The sequence below is a fragment of the Suncus etruscus genome, chromosome 9 (genome assembly GCF_024139225.1).
Source record: "Suncus etruscus isolate mSunEtr1 chromosome 9, mSunEtr1.pri.cur, whole genome shotgun sequence".
Taxonomy (NCBI): domain Eukaryota; kingdom Metazoa; phylum Chordata; class Mammalia; order Eulipotyphla; family Soricidae; genus Suncus; species Suncus etruscus.
The window spans coordinates 48245796-48261942 of NC_064856.1; the positions used below are offsets into that span (position 1 = coordinate 48245796).

Genomic DNA, 16147 nt, shown 5'->3' on the forward strand with positions numbered 1-16147 from the left:
CTAAACCCCTCTCGGTCCTTAACTGCTTAGGATTTTCTCCAGGCTGCTTGTAACAGGGCTTTACCATATATCCACCTTCACAATCCACGTACACACACGCAAAAAAGAAAAAAAATCACATTAATGTTCATGCCAGAAACTGGTTGCTCCCACCTTGACTATTGCTTTCTTGCCAGCACCTCATAAATACAGTCCATATCTCACTATCTTCAAAGTCACAACATCCTCCACAAGTTCCCTTCCCAACAGTACCACAAAGCCACAGCATAACAATCCCAGTCATTTTTTGGAAGGCTGAGACAACACCCTAGGGTCCTCTGGGGGTTGTTCCTGTGGGGAGATGAAGCAATGCAGGGGAAGAACCAGGGTCTCCCACATGCAAAGCAGTCCAGTCGTTTAAACCAGTCGTTTAAACATCAAGTCCTGTTTCTGCAAATAACTTAGCTCACTCACCACCACTGTAACAATTCTCTCCAACTCTCTCTTCCCTTAAACACACCAACTCTATGAAGCATTCAAATCAATCCCACTTCCCATCTGCCCTGGGCCCCCAACTTCCCAAACTCCACTTTCCTGGAGTAAATCTTCAGCCTCAGACAGGGATAGTATAGGTGAGGTGAGAAGTTAGCGCAGAGGTTGCTCAAATGGCAAATAAAATACTCACAGGCAAAGGCTACAAGGTCAGATGCCAGATTCTGCAGCCATATCCCAGAACTGCTTGGGACAAGCAATTGCGCTAAAGTTAGTCTGGGTTCTAATAAAAAGGCAGTTTGAGAACTGTTAGCATTGGGTGACCAGCTACCCAGCACTGAACGACCACGCAGTAGGTTCTTCTTGCAAGGAGTAATCAACTGAGGGTGAAAACAGACTTTCACTCACTTCAACCAAATCTTCCTGCAAAGTCTCCTCTTCAGGGATATAAAGATCGAGTGCTAGTGGACAACAAACGAGGATTCCTTCTCTATAATCTAGGTCCCAGAAGCACGCTAAAGAGCCCTGAAAATGCACATCAATTTACATCAATTACTCCTTCTACTGATATTACTCACTCAAGAGCATGTAGAAAATGTCTTTAAATCGCATTAAAAATAATAATAAAAAGAAGAAAGAACTTGGGGGTCTGGAAATTACCAAGCAAACACCCAAGTCCTCCAAAGATATCTTTAGAGAAGTGAGAGGAGGGAGGAGAGGAATGCTTCATCATAAATAAAGGGAGAGGAATAAAAGTAAATGAGCTCAAGACCCAGCCAGCCAGCCTCCTCACTTCGGCCACAGGAAAAGGAACACGAACTGGCTTCTCCGCAAGCGGGGAGCAAAGAGAAACACAAGCTTTCCCAGTCTCTCCGGGGACACGGGCCGGGGCTTCCCGGGGTCTCTTTTCCCGGGGTCGTCGGGGGAGCAGAGGAGGGTCTGCACTAGGGGGGAAGGAAGGAAAAGGAAAGGAAGGAAGAAAGGAAAGAAAAGGAAAAGGAAGGAAAAGGAAGAAAAAGGAAAGGAAGGAAGGAAAAGGAAAGGAGGAAGGGAAGGGAAGAAAGAAAAAGAAAAGGAAGGAAAAAGGAAAGGAGGGAGGAAGGGAGGGAGGGAGGGAGGAAGGAAGGAAGAAGGAAGGAAGAAGGAAGGAGAGGAAGGAAGGAAGGAGGGAAGGAAGGAAGGAAGGAAGGAGGGAAGGAAGGAAGGAAGGAGGGAAGGAAGGAAGGAAGGAAGGAAGGAAGGAAGGAAGGAAGGAAGGAAGGAAGGAAGGAGGGAAGGAGGGAAGGAAGGAAGGAAGGAAGGAAGGAAGGAAGGAAGGAAGGAAGGAAGGAAGGGAAGGAAGGAAGGGAAGGAAGGAAGGAAGGGAAGGAAGGAAGGAAGGAAGGGAAGGAAGAAAGGAAGGAAGGGAAGGAAGGAAGGAAGGAAGGAAGGAAGGGAAGGAAGAAAGGAAGGAAGGGAAGGAAGGAAGGAAGGAAGGAAGGAAGAAGGAAGGAAGGAAGGAAGGAAGGAAGGAAGGGAAGGAAGGAAGGGAAGGAAGGAAGGGAAGGAAGGAAGGAAGGAAGGAAGGAAGGAAGGAAGGAAGGAAGGAAGGAAGGAAGGAAGGAAGGAAGGAAGGAAGAAGGGGCAGATCTTCCCCGGGACCGCGGAGTGGGGGGAGAAAGAGAGAGAGAGAGATCGGCCCATGCCAGGACCCCTCTCCTCCCTGGACCTCGGGAGTCGGACGCCCCTCGGCCTTCCGAGTCACTGCGCCGGGTGCCCGGGCCGGCCGAGTCGGGGAGGCTCAGCCCCGGAGTCAGGCAGTCAGTCTCCCGGCCAGGCACGATCGCCGCGAGCCGGCCGACTTACGAACCTGCTGAGACCGCAGCTCCACATGCAGGGCCCGCGCGGTCGACCCGGGGGGCAGCGCGGTGGCCGGGCCCCCGAGCGACGCCGAGGCGCTCATCTGGAGGCCGCCGCCGCCACCGCCGAGCCACGACCCGCCGAGCCCCGGCCAGCGAGAAAGCCGCCACCTGAGAAGACGGGGCAGCTCCTACCACCACTCCTCCGGCCGCTGCCGCCGCCGCCGCGAGCTCAAGGAAGAGCCATATTACCGCAGTGCAACCCCCAACCACCCTGCCGAGATCCGGCTCGCTCATTGGTTCCTCTCCAAAGGGGGCGGGATTCCAGGGTCAAGAAAAGCCAAGCTATTGGATAGAGGGACTGTCCATCAGCGTTCGGAATGACTACGGGAGGCGGGCCCCGACGACAGCGTCCATTGCGTCTGTCAAACCGGGATGGAAACCTGGTCGTGGCTTCTTTGATTCTCTCAATCTGATTGGATGCTCCGCGACTGAGGGGCGGGGTCTCCCACGGGAGCTGAGAGGATCATTGCTGGAAGTGGCTGTCAATCATAAACGGGGCGGGGTCTGAGGAAGCGGAGAGCGCGCCTCAGCTCCGGGGTCACGTGCAGGAGACCGGCCAGTCACCTGATTGAGTGAGAGTCTTCACGGCCACTTCCGCCCTAACCTAGTTGTCATGGTAATCGGGCGCCCCATCCCACCCCTGTGGAGGGCGGGGATGCTCAGAGAGGAAGCTGGTTTCGGTTGACTGATTCGCATTTGTAAACTACCAGGAGTTGTCTTTGCTTGAGGTGTTCATGTAAATGTGCGGGGGACTGAAAAAAACGCTTTGTAGTTCTAAATTTAGAAAACCACCGTTCTAGAAGAGCCGAAACTGGGAAGAAAATCTACCTATGCTTCCAGGACTCACTCCCCCCAGGACGCCTTTTCCCCTCGCTGAGAGTTCTTGCTTGTCCTTCCAAAACCTTTGCTACTACTTCTTTCCACCAAACCTCATTTGAGGTTAGGTACCATTCTTTTTTTTTTTCTTGAGGTTAGATACCATTCTACAATCTTGGGGGGTGAGGGTTTCTATAACCTACTTAAAGTTAGGAACCTCTCTTGACCATCTCTTTTTTTTCCTCTTTGAGGATTTTTTAATTATTTTATTTTAGTCCCAGGATTAATTTATTATAGTTACTGGCAGGGTCTCATGCATACCATGTCTCAAGAGCACACCTTCCATCAGAAAAAGAGTCTCTCCAAGCCCCCACCCTGCTAACCTCCCATTCGGCCTTCCCCACCCCATTTCCACCCTGGTGATTTCTATCTTTAGAGGAGATCTCAGATAGTTATTTGCAGCCATTTGTTATCTATCCCTTACCTATGCTTCTTTTTTTCTTTTTTCTTTTATTTCTGTTCAGTTTTGTTTTGAGGCTACACCTGGCAGTGCCCAGGGGTTTAGACCTGGCTCTGCTCTCAGGAATTATTAACCCTGTAGTGCTCAGGAGGACCCCATATAAAATACTGGGAATCAAACCCAAGTCCACTATGTGCAAGGCAGATGCCCTACCCGCTGTACTATTTCTCGGCCCCATTCTTTTCTTATAACTGAATAGCATTCCACTTCATATATTTTCCACAGTTTTCATCCAGTCATTTTCTTGGACACTTGGAGTTGTTTCCAAATTTTGACTATTGCGAACAACGTTGCAAAAATATAGAAGTGAGGGGCCGGTGAGGTGGCGCTAGAGGTAAGGTGTCTGCCTTGCAAGCGCTAGCCAAGGAAGGACCACAATCAAGGTTCGATCCCCCGGCGCCCCATATGGTCCCCCTAAGCCAGGGGCAATTTATGAGCGCTTAGCCAGGAGTAACCCCTGAGCATCAAATGGGTGAGAGAGAGAGAAAGAGAGAGAGAGAGAGAGAGAGAGAGAGAGAGAGAGAGAGAGAGAGAGAGAGAGAGAAGTGCAAATAAATACCTTTTGTGAAGAAAGTATTTGCAGGTTTAGAGAGAGTACAGTTGGTAATGCAGTTGCCTTGCATGTGGCTGACCCACATTTGATTCCCATAGACCCATAGGATCTGAGCATTACCAAGAATAATTTCTGTGAACAGAGCCAGGAGTAACTCCTGAGTAACCTGGGTGTGGCCAAGAAAACAAAAGAGAAAGTATTTCGCCAAAGAGTAAATTCAAATGAAAAATTAATAGTTTTTGGATTACTATATTGTTTTCCGGAAAGGTTGAACCAAAGACATTCCCAACAGCAATAGATGACAGTTCCTTTCTCCCATACACATATCAACACTGTTTAATGTGTGCCTATTTGAAGTAATAGCTCATTGTTTTGATTTGTATTTCCCTGATGATTAGTGATATAGAACATTTTACCCCATATTTATCAACCTTCTGCATATCTCTTTTGTTTGTTTGTTTGTTTGTTTGTTTGTTTTGGGCCATACCCTGTGACACTCAGGGGTTACTCCTAGCTATGCACTAAGAAGTTGCTCGGGGGGGGAGGGGCGGAGAAATAGCATGGAGGTAAAGTGTTTGCTGTGCATGCAGAAGGTCGGTGGTTTGAATCCTGGAATCCCATATGGTCCCCTGAGCCTGCCAGGAGTGATTGTGCCACAGCTCTGCCACCCCTGCATATCTTCTTTTGTTTTTGTTTTGTTTTTTGGGGGGTTCACACCCGGCAGCACTCAGGGGTTACTCTTGGCCCTATGCTCAGAAATCACTCCTGGCAGGCTCGGGGGACCATATGAGATGCTGGGAGTCAAACCACCGTCCTTCTGCATGCAAGGCAAATGCCCTACCTCCATGCTATCTCTCCAGCTCCTTATCCTTGTCTTCTGATTCATTTCACTCAGCATAATACTCTCCATATACATCTAAGTATAAGCACAATTTCATGACTTCATTTGGGGGGGTGTTTTTTTGGTTTTTGGGCCACACCCAGTGACACTCAGGGGTACTCCTGGCTTACGAGACCATATGGGATGCTGGGAGGTCAAACTGTGGTCTGTCCTGGGTCAGCCACGTGCAAGGCAAAAGCCCTACTACCGTTGTGCCATTGCTCCAGCTCCTTGTGACTTCATTTTTTTCTAACACTTGTCTAATGTTCCATTGTGTAGGTGTGCCCTAATTTTTTTTATCTACTCATCTGTTCTTGGGCACTTGGGTTGTTTCCAGATTCCGGTTTTGTAAATTGTACTGCAGTGAACATATGTATAGTACAGTGAACTGTATTGTTCCAGACCCTGTTTATTTTTTTTATGTGGGGGTAGCCATGAGCATGGAGCCACACTCAGCTGTGTTTGGGGCTTACTCTTGGCTCTGTACACAGGAATACTGTGCACTGGCTCTTCTAGCAGGCTTGGGGGCTTAAATTCAGGTGCAAGATAAATGGCTTACCTACCTTTCTACCTCTCTGTCCCAGCTTTAATTTTCCATATAAAAATAGTAATAAAAGGGCCCAGAGAGATAGCTCAACGGCATTTGCCTTGCAAGCAGCTGATCCAGAACTAAAGGTGGTTGGTTCGAATCCCGGTGTTCCATATGGTTCCATATGGTCCCCCGTGCCTGCCAGGAGCTATTTCTGAGCAGACAGCCAGGAGTAACCCCTGAGCAATAAAATAGAAAAATAATAAATTGCAGAAACCTACCTTTTCTGCATTCTTTTTAGACCCTAGGATATAGGAGTAGTATTCTTGGGTTATATGGGAGCTCAGTTCCTAGGTTTTTGAGGAAAAAAGGCTGGACCAATCTACATTAACACCAGCACTATGAGTCCCTTTCAACCCACATCTGAGCCAGCACGAGTTGTTCTGTGCTTTTTGATGTGTGCCAGTTTCTGTGATATGAGATGATATCTCATTGTTTTGATCTGCATCTACCTAATGATTAATGATTGTACTCTCTCTTTTAAATCTTCCTGTTGTACTCTCTCTTTTTTATTCTTTTGTGATGCAAAAGATGGATTTGTGTGTGTGAGGTTAGAAGAATAAAACAAAAAAAATTCAAGTACCGGGGCTGGGAAGGTGGCGTTAAACGTAAGGTGTCTGCCTTGCAAACGCTAGCATAGGATGGACAGCGGTTCGATCCCCCGGCGTCCCATATGGTACCCCCAAGCCAGGGGCAATTTCTGAGCGCATAGCCCGGAGTAACCCCTGAGCGTCAAACGGGTGTGGCCCAAAAACCAAAAAAAAAAAAAAATTCAAGTACCTAGTAATCAAAAAATGTGATATTGAAATAAAACTGACTTCAGACCAACAGAATCAACTAGATTTGATCCCTGACACCACAAAAGCAAATAAACATACAAACACAAACACAGTGGATTAAAGACTAGGAGATCAGATCTGAATCCATAAGTTATATGGCGCATGCTCAGTGCATGTGTAACACAAAGGCAGAACCTTTTGTGATACTAAATCAAGAGGGATTTTCTTTTCCTGTTTCTTCCTCTTGCTGCCCTTGTTTGTGAAGACCATTGGTTGTAATGCTCTTCACATTTGGTTATGATGCTCACCGAGTTTGCACACTTGACTTGTGATTGCCAAGTCCTAGGAAGAATAGTCATACTCAATTTACTTGTGCCCATGTGTAAATTTATCCACGTTATTTCCAGCTCAGGTTATTTCCAACTCCAGTCTGAAGCAGGGTCATGCATAAAATAATCCTTGGGGCTGGGCGGTGGCGCAAGAGGTAAGGTGTCTGCCTTGCCTGCGCTAGCCTTGGACGGACCACAGTTCGATCCCCCGGCGTCCCATATGGTCCCCCAAGCCAGGAGCAACTTCTGAGTGCATAGCCAGGAGTAACCCCTGAGCGTCACCGGGTGTGGCCCAAAAACCAAAAAAAAAAAAAAATAAAATAATCCAAACCAAACTAGGGTAAAACACATAGAATCTGGCAATCTTCTACTTCATATGGAGAGCCAGTTGCCTGCCAGAACTGGTTTTTTTTTTGTTTGTTTGTTTGTTTTTTGGGGGAGTCACACTGGGCAGTGGTCCAGTGGGACCATATGGGATGCTGGGATTCGAACCAATGACCTTCTGCATAAAAGGCAAACACCTTTACCTCCATGCTATCTCTCCGGCAGAACTGTTTTGAGTACAGAGACCACCTCCAGGTTGGGGAGTAAGAACAGAGGAAGGGCAGATAGCTCAGGCTATCCTGAGCCTGTCCTGCTCAGGTTTACACATAAGACCATCTGTTTTGGGTGAAACCAACTTGTAAATAAAAAGATACAAAGAAACCAGGGATAATCTTTGTTCTGGGTAAAACAAGGTACAATCTAACACCCAAGCACACTCTGGTTGTAGTGATGGTTAGAGGTTACTGTGGAACTCACACATGTGCCATGTGTTTTCTTCAGCCGTGATGCTGTGTGCTTAATATCATACATGATATTGCAGTACCTGGATCCAAGACCCTAGAACTTTAGGGGCCATACTTAGTGCGTGTGCCAACTTGTGGCTTCATGCTTACAAGGCTGAGACTTATCCACTAAGCTATCTCAGGGCCTGACACTGGACCTAAACATTTGTAGTGTCTATTTCACTCATGCAGTCTGTCTGCAATCTCTCTCTCTCTCTCTCTCTCTCTCTCTCTCTCTCTCTCTCTCTCTCTCTCTCTCTCTCTCTCTCTCTCTCTCTCTTTCTCTCTCACTCTCTCTTTTCTCTCTCATACACACACATACACACACACACACACACACACACACACACACACACACACAATGAATTCCTCAAGCAAAAGGGCCATGTATGATTCATCTTGAATTTTCAGTGCCTGACAAAAATCAGGATACAGTTTCTTTTTTCTTTTTATTTTTTTGGGGGTGGTGTAGAGGCATGCAGCATGCATGTCTCCATTATCAAGGGAGGCACCCTCCAGATGTGGCTTTTGGCTTTCCTGGTGCAGTGCCTAATTTTCCTCCCAAGAAATATTTCAGCCAGAGGCCTGTTGGAGAAGTCAATCATGACCCCTGCGTGGATTACTGGCTATATATATTTTTTTTTTTTTGGTTTTTGGGCCACACCCGGTAATGCTCAGGGGTTACTCCTGGCTATGTGCTCAGTTATATTTCTGACATGGCTGTGACATTATATTTCTCTTTTCCTTTTATTTGATTTTTGTCTCCTTTTCTAACTACAGAAATTCGGCTTTAGTTATCCTGCAATCATAAAGAAATTTCAGTACCAAAGAAAACTGCTAGAAGTTCCCTGCTGGCTAAGTATATTTGCATCTCTAAGTCCAGCCAGCTACTCTTTTTCTGTCAACCTATTTGCTTCCTAAGGCCAAGTCAAAACATAGCATCTTCAAGACTATGGTCTTCTTTCCTTGCCTTTGAGCACCACAGCAGAATGATTTTTTGCCTCAGGAACTTTCCCTGTCACTTTAAATACCTGCTTACAAACAGGTTTGGCCAGTGTAGAATTAGGCTATTTTACTAGGTTTAATTCTGAACCCCTTTCTTTAGTTTTATCTCTTTCTATTACCAGGTCATAGGAAGTGGGTCTTAGCCTCTAGCTAGAATACTATTTCCCTCAGGTTAATATTTGTTTTCAGGAGAAAACCAGGATTTCCTGCTATCCCTTAATTTACATCAGTAATGACTCCTAGGGCCAGGTACTACTTTGATATGTAAGAAATTAGCCTTCCTGGGGCCCAGAGAGATAGCGTGGAGGTAAGGCAAGGTGGTTGCCTTTCATGTAGGAGGTCATCGCTTCAAATCCATGGTTCAAATCCTGGGTCCCATATGGTCCCCCATGCCTGCCAGGAGCAATTTCTGAGCCTGGAGCCAGGAATAACCCCTGAGCACTGCCGGGTGTGACCCCCCCCAAAAAAAAAAAAACACACAAAAAAAAGAAAAAAGAGATTAGCTTTCCTTTTATCCTCCGCCCTTTGTTCCCCTGGAAATGCCTTGCATACCAGAGTTGTGCTTAAAGTGTCATAGGCTGAAAAGTAAAGTTGTCTCTCATCTCATAGAGGTGAGTCCTCATACAATGCATTTTGTGTGGTCTCAATTATTTCATATTTCATATTCATCCGCTCGTGTACCCACTTTTTTCTGTGAAGGTTTTCTGACCCCACTAAGGTTTTGCTTAGGGACACAAGACATCTGCAGCAGGGGGGTCTTGGGCCACACCCGGTGACCCTCAGGGGTCTATGCACTCAGAAATGGCTCCTGGCTTCGGGGACCAGGGTTGCCAGGGAATCGAACTGCGATCCATCTTAGGCTGGTGCACGCAAGGCATAGATGCCTTACAGCTAGTGCCACCATTCAGGCATCCAGGATAGTTTCTTTAAAGTGAAGGCTATTTCTTCCATGAAATCAGTAGCCTCTATAATAAATAACATTAAGTCCTTCTGCAGGATATTGATCTGCCTTTTTCTCCCCACTAGGCAATTATTGCCTAGACTAATGAAGCAGAAAGAACACAGTATTTTAAACTCAAGCACAATCTTTCTGCTTCTGTCTCTCTTTCTGCTTCTCTGTCCCTCTCTGTCTCTCTTTCTCTGTCTCTGTCTCTGTGTCTCTGTGTCTCTGTGTCTCTGTCTCTGTCTCTGTCTCTGTCTCTCTCTCTCTCTCTCTCTATCTGACTCTCTGTGTCTGTCTGTCTCTTTATCTCTGCTTTTCTTTGTGGAGTAAACCCAGGTCACCTTGTGCAAGGCTAGCACCCTACCCACTGTACTGTTCCAGACCTTGTTTACTATTTGTTTGTTTTGTTGGGGGGGAGGTGGGCATGGAGCTACATTCAGCTGTGACCAGGACTTACTCCTGGCTCTGCACAGGGATCTCCTCTAGCAGGCTTGAGGGCTCAAATCTGAGTTGACCATGTGCAAGACAAATGCCTTATCTACTTTTCTACCTCTCTGTCTCAGGTTTAATTTTTCCATATGAAAATAATAGCAATGGAGTGTCTGGGGTTAAATAAGGCAATATAAGCAAATTTCCCTATGAAGGACAGAGTGTATGATAATTACACATAAAATTTGACTATAAGACAGGCATACTTACTATTTCTTCAGTGTTCAGAAACTTGAAGATACCTCAGCTACTGCCGAACTGGCTAACATTGACTCTTGTCTGGCATGCTAAGTGGCTCTTCACAGCCAGGGCGCATGCATGGTCAGGTATATGTTGAAGAGGCGGCATTGGAAAATCCCAAATCTCATTGAACTCAACTCACAGAGTGCCAAAATTTGGTGGAATTTTAAAGAAATTTTTGTTCCCAAGCTATATTGGTTTCCTGAGCCTGCTATATCAAATTACCACAAGTTACATAACATAAAACAATAATGCATTCAGTCACAGTTCTAGAGGCCAGCTGTCCAAAATCAAGGTGTCAGCAGAGCTGTGCTCCCTCAGCAGATTGTAAAGAGCAATATTGCTTGCTTCTTTCATCCATCTGCTGCAGAGGTTTCCAGAGTTGTTTGGCCTACTGTCCCCTTTTCAGAAAAAAAAAAAGTTCAGCACCCTTCTGGAAATTTACCTTCTTTTAAATAAACAAATAGAAAATATAGCTTCCAGTTGTACTCAAGGTTATACAATCTCATTAATTCCAGCATCCTTGAGGAGCAGTCTTACCCACTTTGGGAATGGCAATTGCTTCAGGCTTCTCCAATCTATCTCCATCTCCTCATGACCTTCTTTCTATGTTTTGTCTTCTTTTCCTGATAAGGACACATGCTTTTGGATTGAGTGCCCATCCAAACAATGCTGATCTCATTTTGAGCATGAGCTGCAAGGACTTTGTTTCCTAATAAGGTCATTGTTATAGATTATGGGATGGGATTTGGGAGAGGGAAGTATTCAGAGGAACTATAATTAAACCCACTATATAAGCTAACAAAATAGGGCCAAAGTGACAGTACAACTGGGAGAGTATTTGCCTTGTATATGGCCAACCTAGGTTCAATCTTCAGCATCCCAGATGGCCCCAGCCTTGCTAGTCACAGAAATGCATGACGAGTTGTGCATGGTGCCAAATGTTTAATAAATGCTATGGGGGTGTGGTGGTTCTATTTGTCCTTAAATTTTTTACATTATTTTGGATCCTATTCTATAATGTGGCATTTTTGTTTCAACATAAAATACGTCTATCATTTAGAATTAAGTTATTAATTGTATGTCATGTTATCTTTCCCCTAGAGGAAAATGAGTCCAGGCTTAGGGAACAGGAATTGAACTTTTTTTTTAATACTTTTTTTTTCTGGGCCACACCCATTTGATGCTCAGGGATTACTCCTGGCTAAGTGCTCAGAAATTGCCCCTGGCTTGGGGGGACCATATGGGACGCTGGGGGATCGAACCACGGTCCTTCCTTGGCTAGCGCTTGCAAGGCAGACACCTTACCTCTAGTGCCACCTCACCTGCCCCAGGAATTGAAATTTAACCAAATACAATAAACATGCAGTGATAGGAAAAGAATCAAAGCCTAGGGCCCGGAGAGATAGCACAGTGGCGTTTGCCTTGCAAGCAGCCGATCCAGGACCAAAGGTGGTTGGTTCGAATCCCGGTGTCCCATATGGTCCCCTGTGCCTGCCAGGAGCTATTTCTGAGCAGACAGCCAGGAGTAACCCCTGAGCACCGCCGGGTGTGGCCCAAAAACCAAAAAAAAAAAAAAAAAAAGAATCAAATCCTAGGGGCTGGAGAGAGTATGGAGGTACAGCATTTGCCTTGCATGCAGAATGATGGAGGTTCAAATTCCAGCATACCATATGGTCCCCTGAGCCTGCCAGGAACGATTTCTGAGCATAGAGCCAGAAGTGATCCCTGAACACTGCTGGGTGTGACCACCCCCCCAAAAAAAAGAATCAAAGCCAAGTAGTAACCATCAGGAGCTGATGGGCAAGGGCAAAGCAGGCACCAAAGTCTCAGCATGTGATTATGGGTTGGGAAGATGAACAAGAAAATAGAACTTCTTAAAAAAAAAAAAAAAACGTCTTGGTCAAATATTTCTGGAATACTGGGGCTGAAGTGGTGGCGCAAGCGGTAGGGCATTTGCCTTGCAAGCGCTAACCTAGGACGGATCTTGGTTTGATCCCCCGGTGTCCCATATGGTCCCCCAAGCCGGAAGCGATTTCTGAGAGCAGAGCCAGGAGTAACAGCTGAACATAACCAGGTGTGGCCCAAAATCCAAAAAAAAAAAAAAAAGAAAAGAAAAGATTTCTGGAATATTAACAACTAACTTCCTGTGGGAGGTATTGTAATCAAACATTCATTCTGAAAGTCCATAATTCACCCTTTGCCTCTTCTACCTCCTTCTCCCTTATTCTCCAGGGTTCATGCTTGTGGGTGAACAAGAAAAGACCGCTGATTTTTCTCTGACTCAAGCTAAATTAAATTAGGGACTGGAGAGATAGTTCAGTGAGTAAGGAAGCTTTTCTTGCACGTAGCTAACCTGAATTTGGTCCCTAGCATCCCATATGGTCCCTCTAGCACCGCCAGGAATGATTCCTCAGTGCAGAGCCAGGAGTAACTCCTTATCAGCTCCAGGAATTCCTCCCTCAAATCAAACCAAATTAAATCTACTCCCTTTCTACAGAATCCCCTTTACTCATTGCCCCAACAGAATTTTACCAACACCCCATCAGAAACAATGCCCAGGAATTTTTAACTTGGGGCTGGAGAGGGAGCACAGTGGTAGGCGTTTGCCTTGAACGCAGCTGATTTAGGACAGTCAGTGGTTTGAATCCCAGCATCCCATATGCCCCCTGAGCCTGCCAGGGGTGATTTCTGAATGCAGAGCCAGGAGTAACCCCTGCCAGGTGTGACCCCAAAACAAAACAAAACAAAACAAAAAGAATCCTTAACTAAATGAGCCTGCATTACCTAATTTCAGGACAAAGTAGGAAGGGCAATAACAGAGAACATGCGAGGTCTAATGGAGCACAGAAGAGGAGTTGTCAGCTCTAGTGTGCAAATAGACTTACTTGAGGACAGGGCAGACTACATGAGCAAAGACTGAGCTAGAGAGCATGATGTTTCCCTAGTATGCCATGGCTGAAACAAGGGTTGCATGAAGGAGCAACAACCATAGCAGTTAGAAAAGGAAAATAGAAAATGGAGAAATAGCACAGCGGTAGGGCGTTTGCTTTGCAAGTGCTGACCCAGGACTAATGGTGGTTTGAATCCCGGCATCCCATATGATCCCCGTGCCTGCCAGGAGTGATTTCTGAGCAGAGAGCCAGGAGTAACCCGAGTGCCGGCAGGTGTGGCCCAACTCCCTCCCCCCCAAAATGAAAATAGAAAGGTAAAAATATGGGGCTGGAGTGGTGGTACAAGCGGTAGGTTAGCACACACTAACCTAGGACAGACCGTGGAGACCATAGTTTGATCCCTAGTGTTCCATATGGTCCCCTAAGCCAGGGGTGATTTTTTTTGGGGGGTCACACCTGGCTTTGCTTAGGGGTTTCTCCTGGATCTACGCTCAGAAATCGCTCCTGACAGGCTCAGGGGACCATATAGGATACCGGGATTTGAACCACCCTCCTTCTGCATACAAGGCAAACGCCTAACCACTGTGCTCTCTCCGGCCCCCAGGAGTGATTTCTGATCGCATAGCCAAGAGTAATCTCTGAGTGTAACCCGGGTATGGCCCAAAAAGGTAAAAAAGAAAGGTGAAAATAACCTAAGCAACCCTTTTTTTTTTTTTTTTTTTTGGTTTTTGGGCCACATCCAGTGATGCTCAGGGATTACCCCTGGCTATGCACTCATAAATCGCTCCTGGTTTGGGGGACCATATGAGACACACGGGGGATCAAACTGTGGTCCATCCTAGACTAGCGTGGGCAAAGCAGAGATGCCTTACTGCTTGCACCACCACTCTGGCCCCACTAAGCAGCCTTTTGATGTTGGTTTATTTTAGGGACTGTGGAGTGTGAGTTATTTTGGGGCCATATCCAGCAGTACTTTCAGGGCTTCCTGGCTCTCTGCTCAGGGATCACTCCTGGCAGTCTTTGAGGGGCCATATGGGATACCAGGAGTCAAACCCAGATTGGTCATGTGCAAGGCAAACACCACTGAACTACATTGCTCTGGCCCCAATTCCAGATGTTTTCACATTATCACTATACATATGCTAATTGAATCGATGGGATTGTGGATTTATGAATCAACAGGAATGATACACATTAGATACAGAGACATTTACTGACTTTTACAGTAAAGTTTGAAGAATAAACAATAAAACAGAGATATGAGCAGAAAGACAGAGGAGGCTAGTGAACAAGAGCAAATGGAGCACTTTAGGTAGAAGGAATAGACTGAAGGTGCATGGAGCATTGCAGTAACTAAACTAAAAAAAGAATTAGCCAGGGGCTGGAGTAATAGCGCAGTGGTAAGGTATTTGCCTTACATGCGTCTGATCCAGGACAGACCTCGGTTAGATCCCTGGCATCCAATATGGTCCCCAAGCCAGGAGTGATTTACGAGCACATAGCAAGGAGTGGCCTTCAAGTGTCACCAGGTGTGGCACAAAAAACAATAAACAAACAAATAAGAATTGGTCAGGGGGCACAGTGATAGCACAGCGGTAGGGCATTTGCCTTGCATGTGCCAACCCTGAAGGGACCTGTCTTGATCACGGCATCCCATTTGGTCACAGGAGCCTTCCAGGAGCCGTTTATGAACGCAGAGCCAGAATTAACCCCTGACCGCTGCTAGGTGTGGCCTAAAAACGGAGGGAGGAGGAAGAAAAGGAGAGCTGGTAAGGAGCTAGAGTGATAACACAGTGCCAGGGAGTTTGCCTTGCAAACAGCCAACCCAGGATAGATCCAGGTTTGGATCCCAGCATCCCATATGGTCCCCCAAGCCTGCCAGGAACAATTTCTGAATGCAGAAGTAGGAGTAACCCCTGAGCGTCAGTCCCTGATAAGTCTTTCTGTTCTAAGAGTGAATATTTCTCATAGGGGCTACTCCTTTTTTTTTTGTTTTGTTTTGTTTTTTGTTTTTTGTTTTTTTTTGGTTTTTTTGGGTCACACCCGGCGGTGCTCAGGGGTTACTCCTGGCTGTCTGCTCAGAAATAGCTCCTGGCAGGCACGGGGGACCATGTGGGACACCGGGATTCGAACCAATCACCTTTGGTCCTGGATCGGCTGCTTGCAAGGCAAACGCCACTGTGCTATCTCTCCGGGCCCGGGGCTACTTCTTTGAGAGCAGCCTAATATGGGCTGACAATGGAGCTTGGGGTTAGTAGGGACATACCTGATGGTGCTGGACTAGCATCTTGCAGTGCGAAATACTAAATTTGGAGCCTACTAGCTCATGCTAAGCACGTATTCTACCACTTGAGCTATTTCCTTAGTTCCCAGAAAGATTATTTTAAGGTGGTTATTTGTTTTTGTTTTGGGGCCACACCTGATTGTGCTTAGAAATTACTCTTTGCAGCATTATGGGGACCATAAAAGGTGTTGGGATTGAGCTTGGGTTGGTAGCATACAAGGCAAGCACACTACCTACTGTACTATCTCTTCAGTTCCACATTTTTGAGATTCTAGGAACACAGAAATTATTTTCTCTCACTGCAAATTAAAGAAGACAGCCAGACAGCCAGGGAGTAAACAGTACGGAAGAGGGAGGAAAGAAGAGGGGCTGGTGAGGTGGAGCTAGAGGTAAGGTGTCTGCCTTGCAAGTGCTAGCCAAGGAAAGATCAGGACCGCGGTTCGATCCCCTGGCGTCCCATATGGTCCCCCCAAGCCAGGGGCAATTTCTGAGCACTTAGCCAGGAGTAACCCCTGAGCATCAAATGAGTGTGGCCTGAAAAACAAACAAACAAACAAACAAACAAAAAAGAGGGAGGAAAGAAAGAATGCTGAAAAAAATGTGGGGTTTGGGGAGAATTTAAATAAA

General features: G+C 46.3%; 1 protein-coding gene across 1 annotated transcript in view; it reads right to left on the bottom strand.

Moving 5' to 3' along the window:
• UVRAG (UV radiation resistance associated) overlaps positions 1-2457 on the bottom strand; it is a 328462-nt gene extending 326005 nt beyond the window's left edge. Inside the window, exon 1 of the mRNA XM_049780278.1 lies at positions 2321-2457. Coding sequence (XP_049636235.1) covers positions 2321-2413 — 93 coding nt within the window. The 5' untranslated portion in view covers positions 2414-2457. The remainder of the gene's footprint in view (positions 1-2320) is intronic.
• Positions 2458-16147: the final 13690 nt, after the last annotated feature.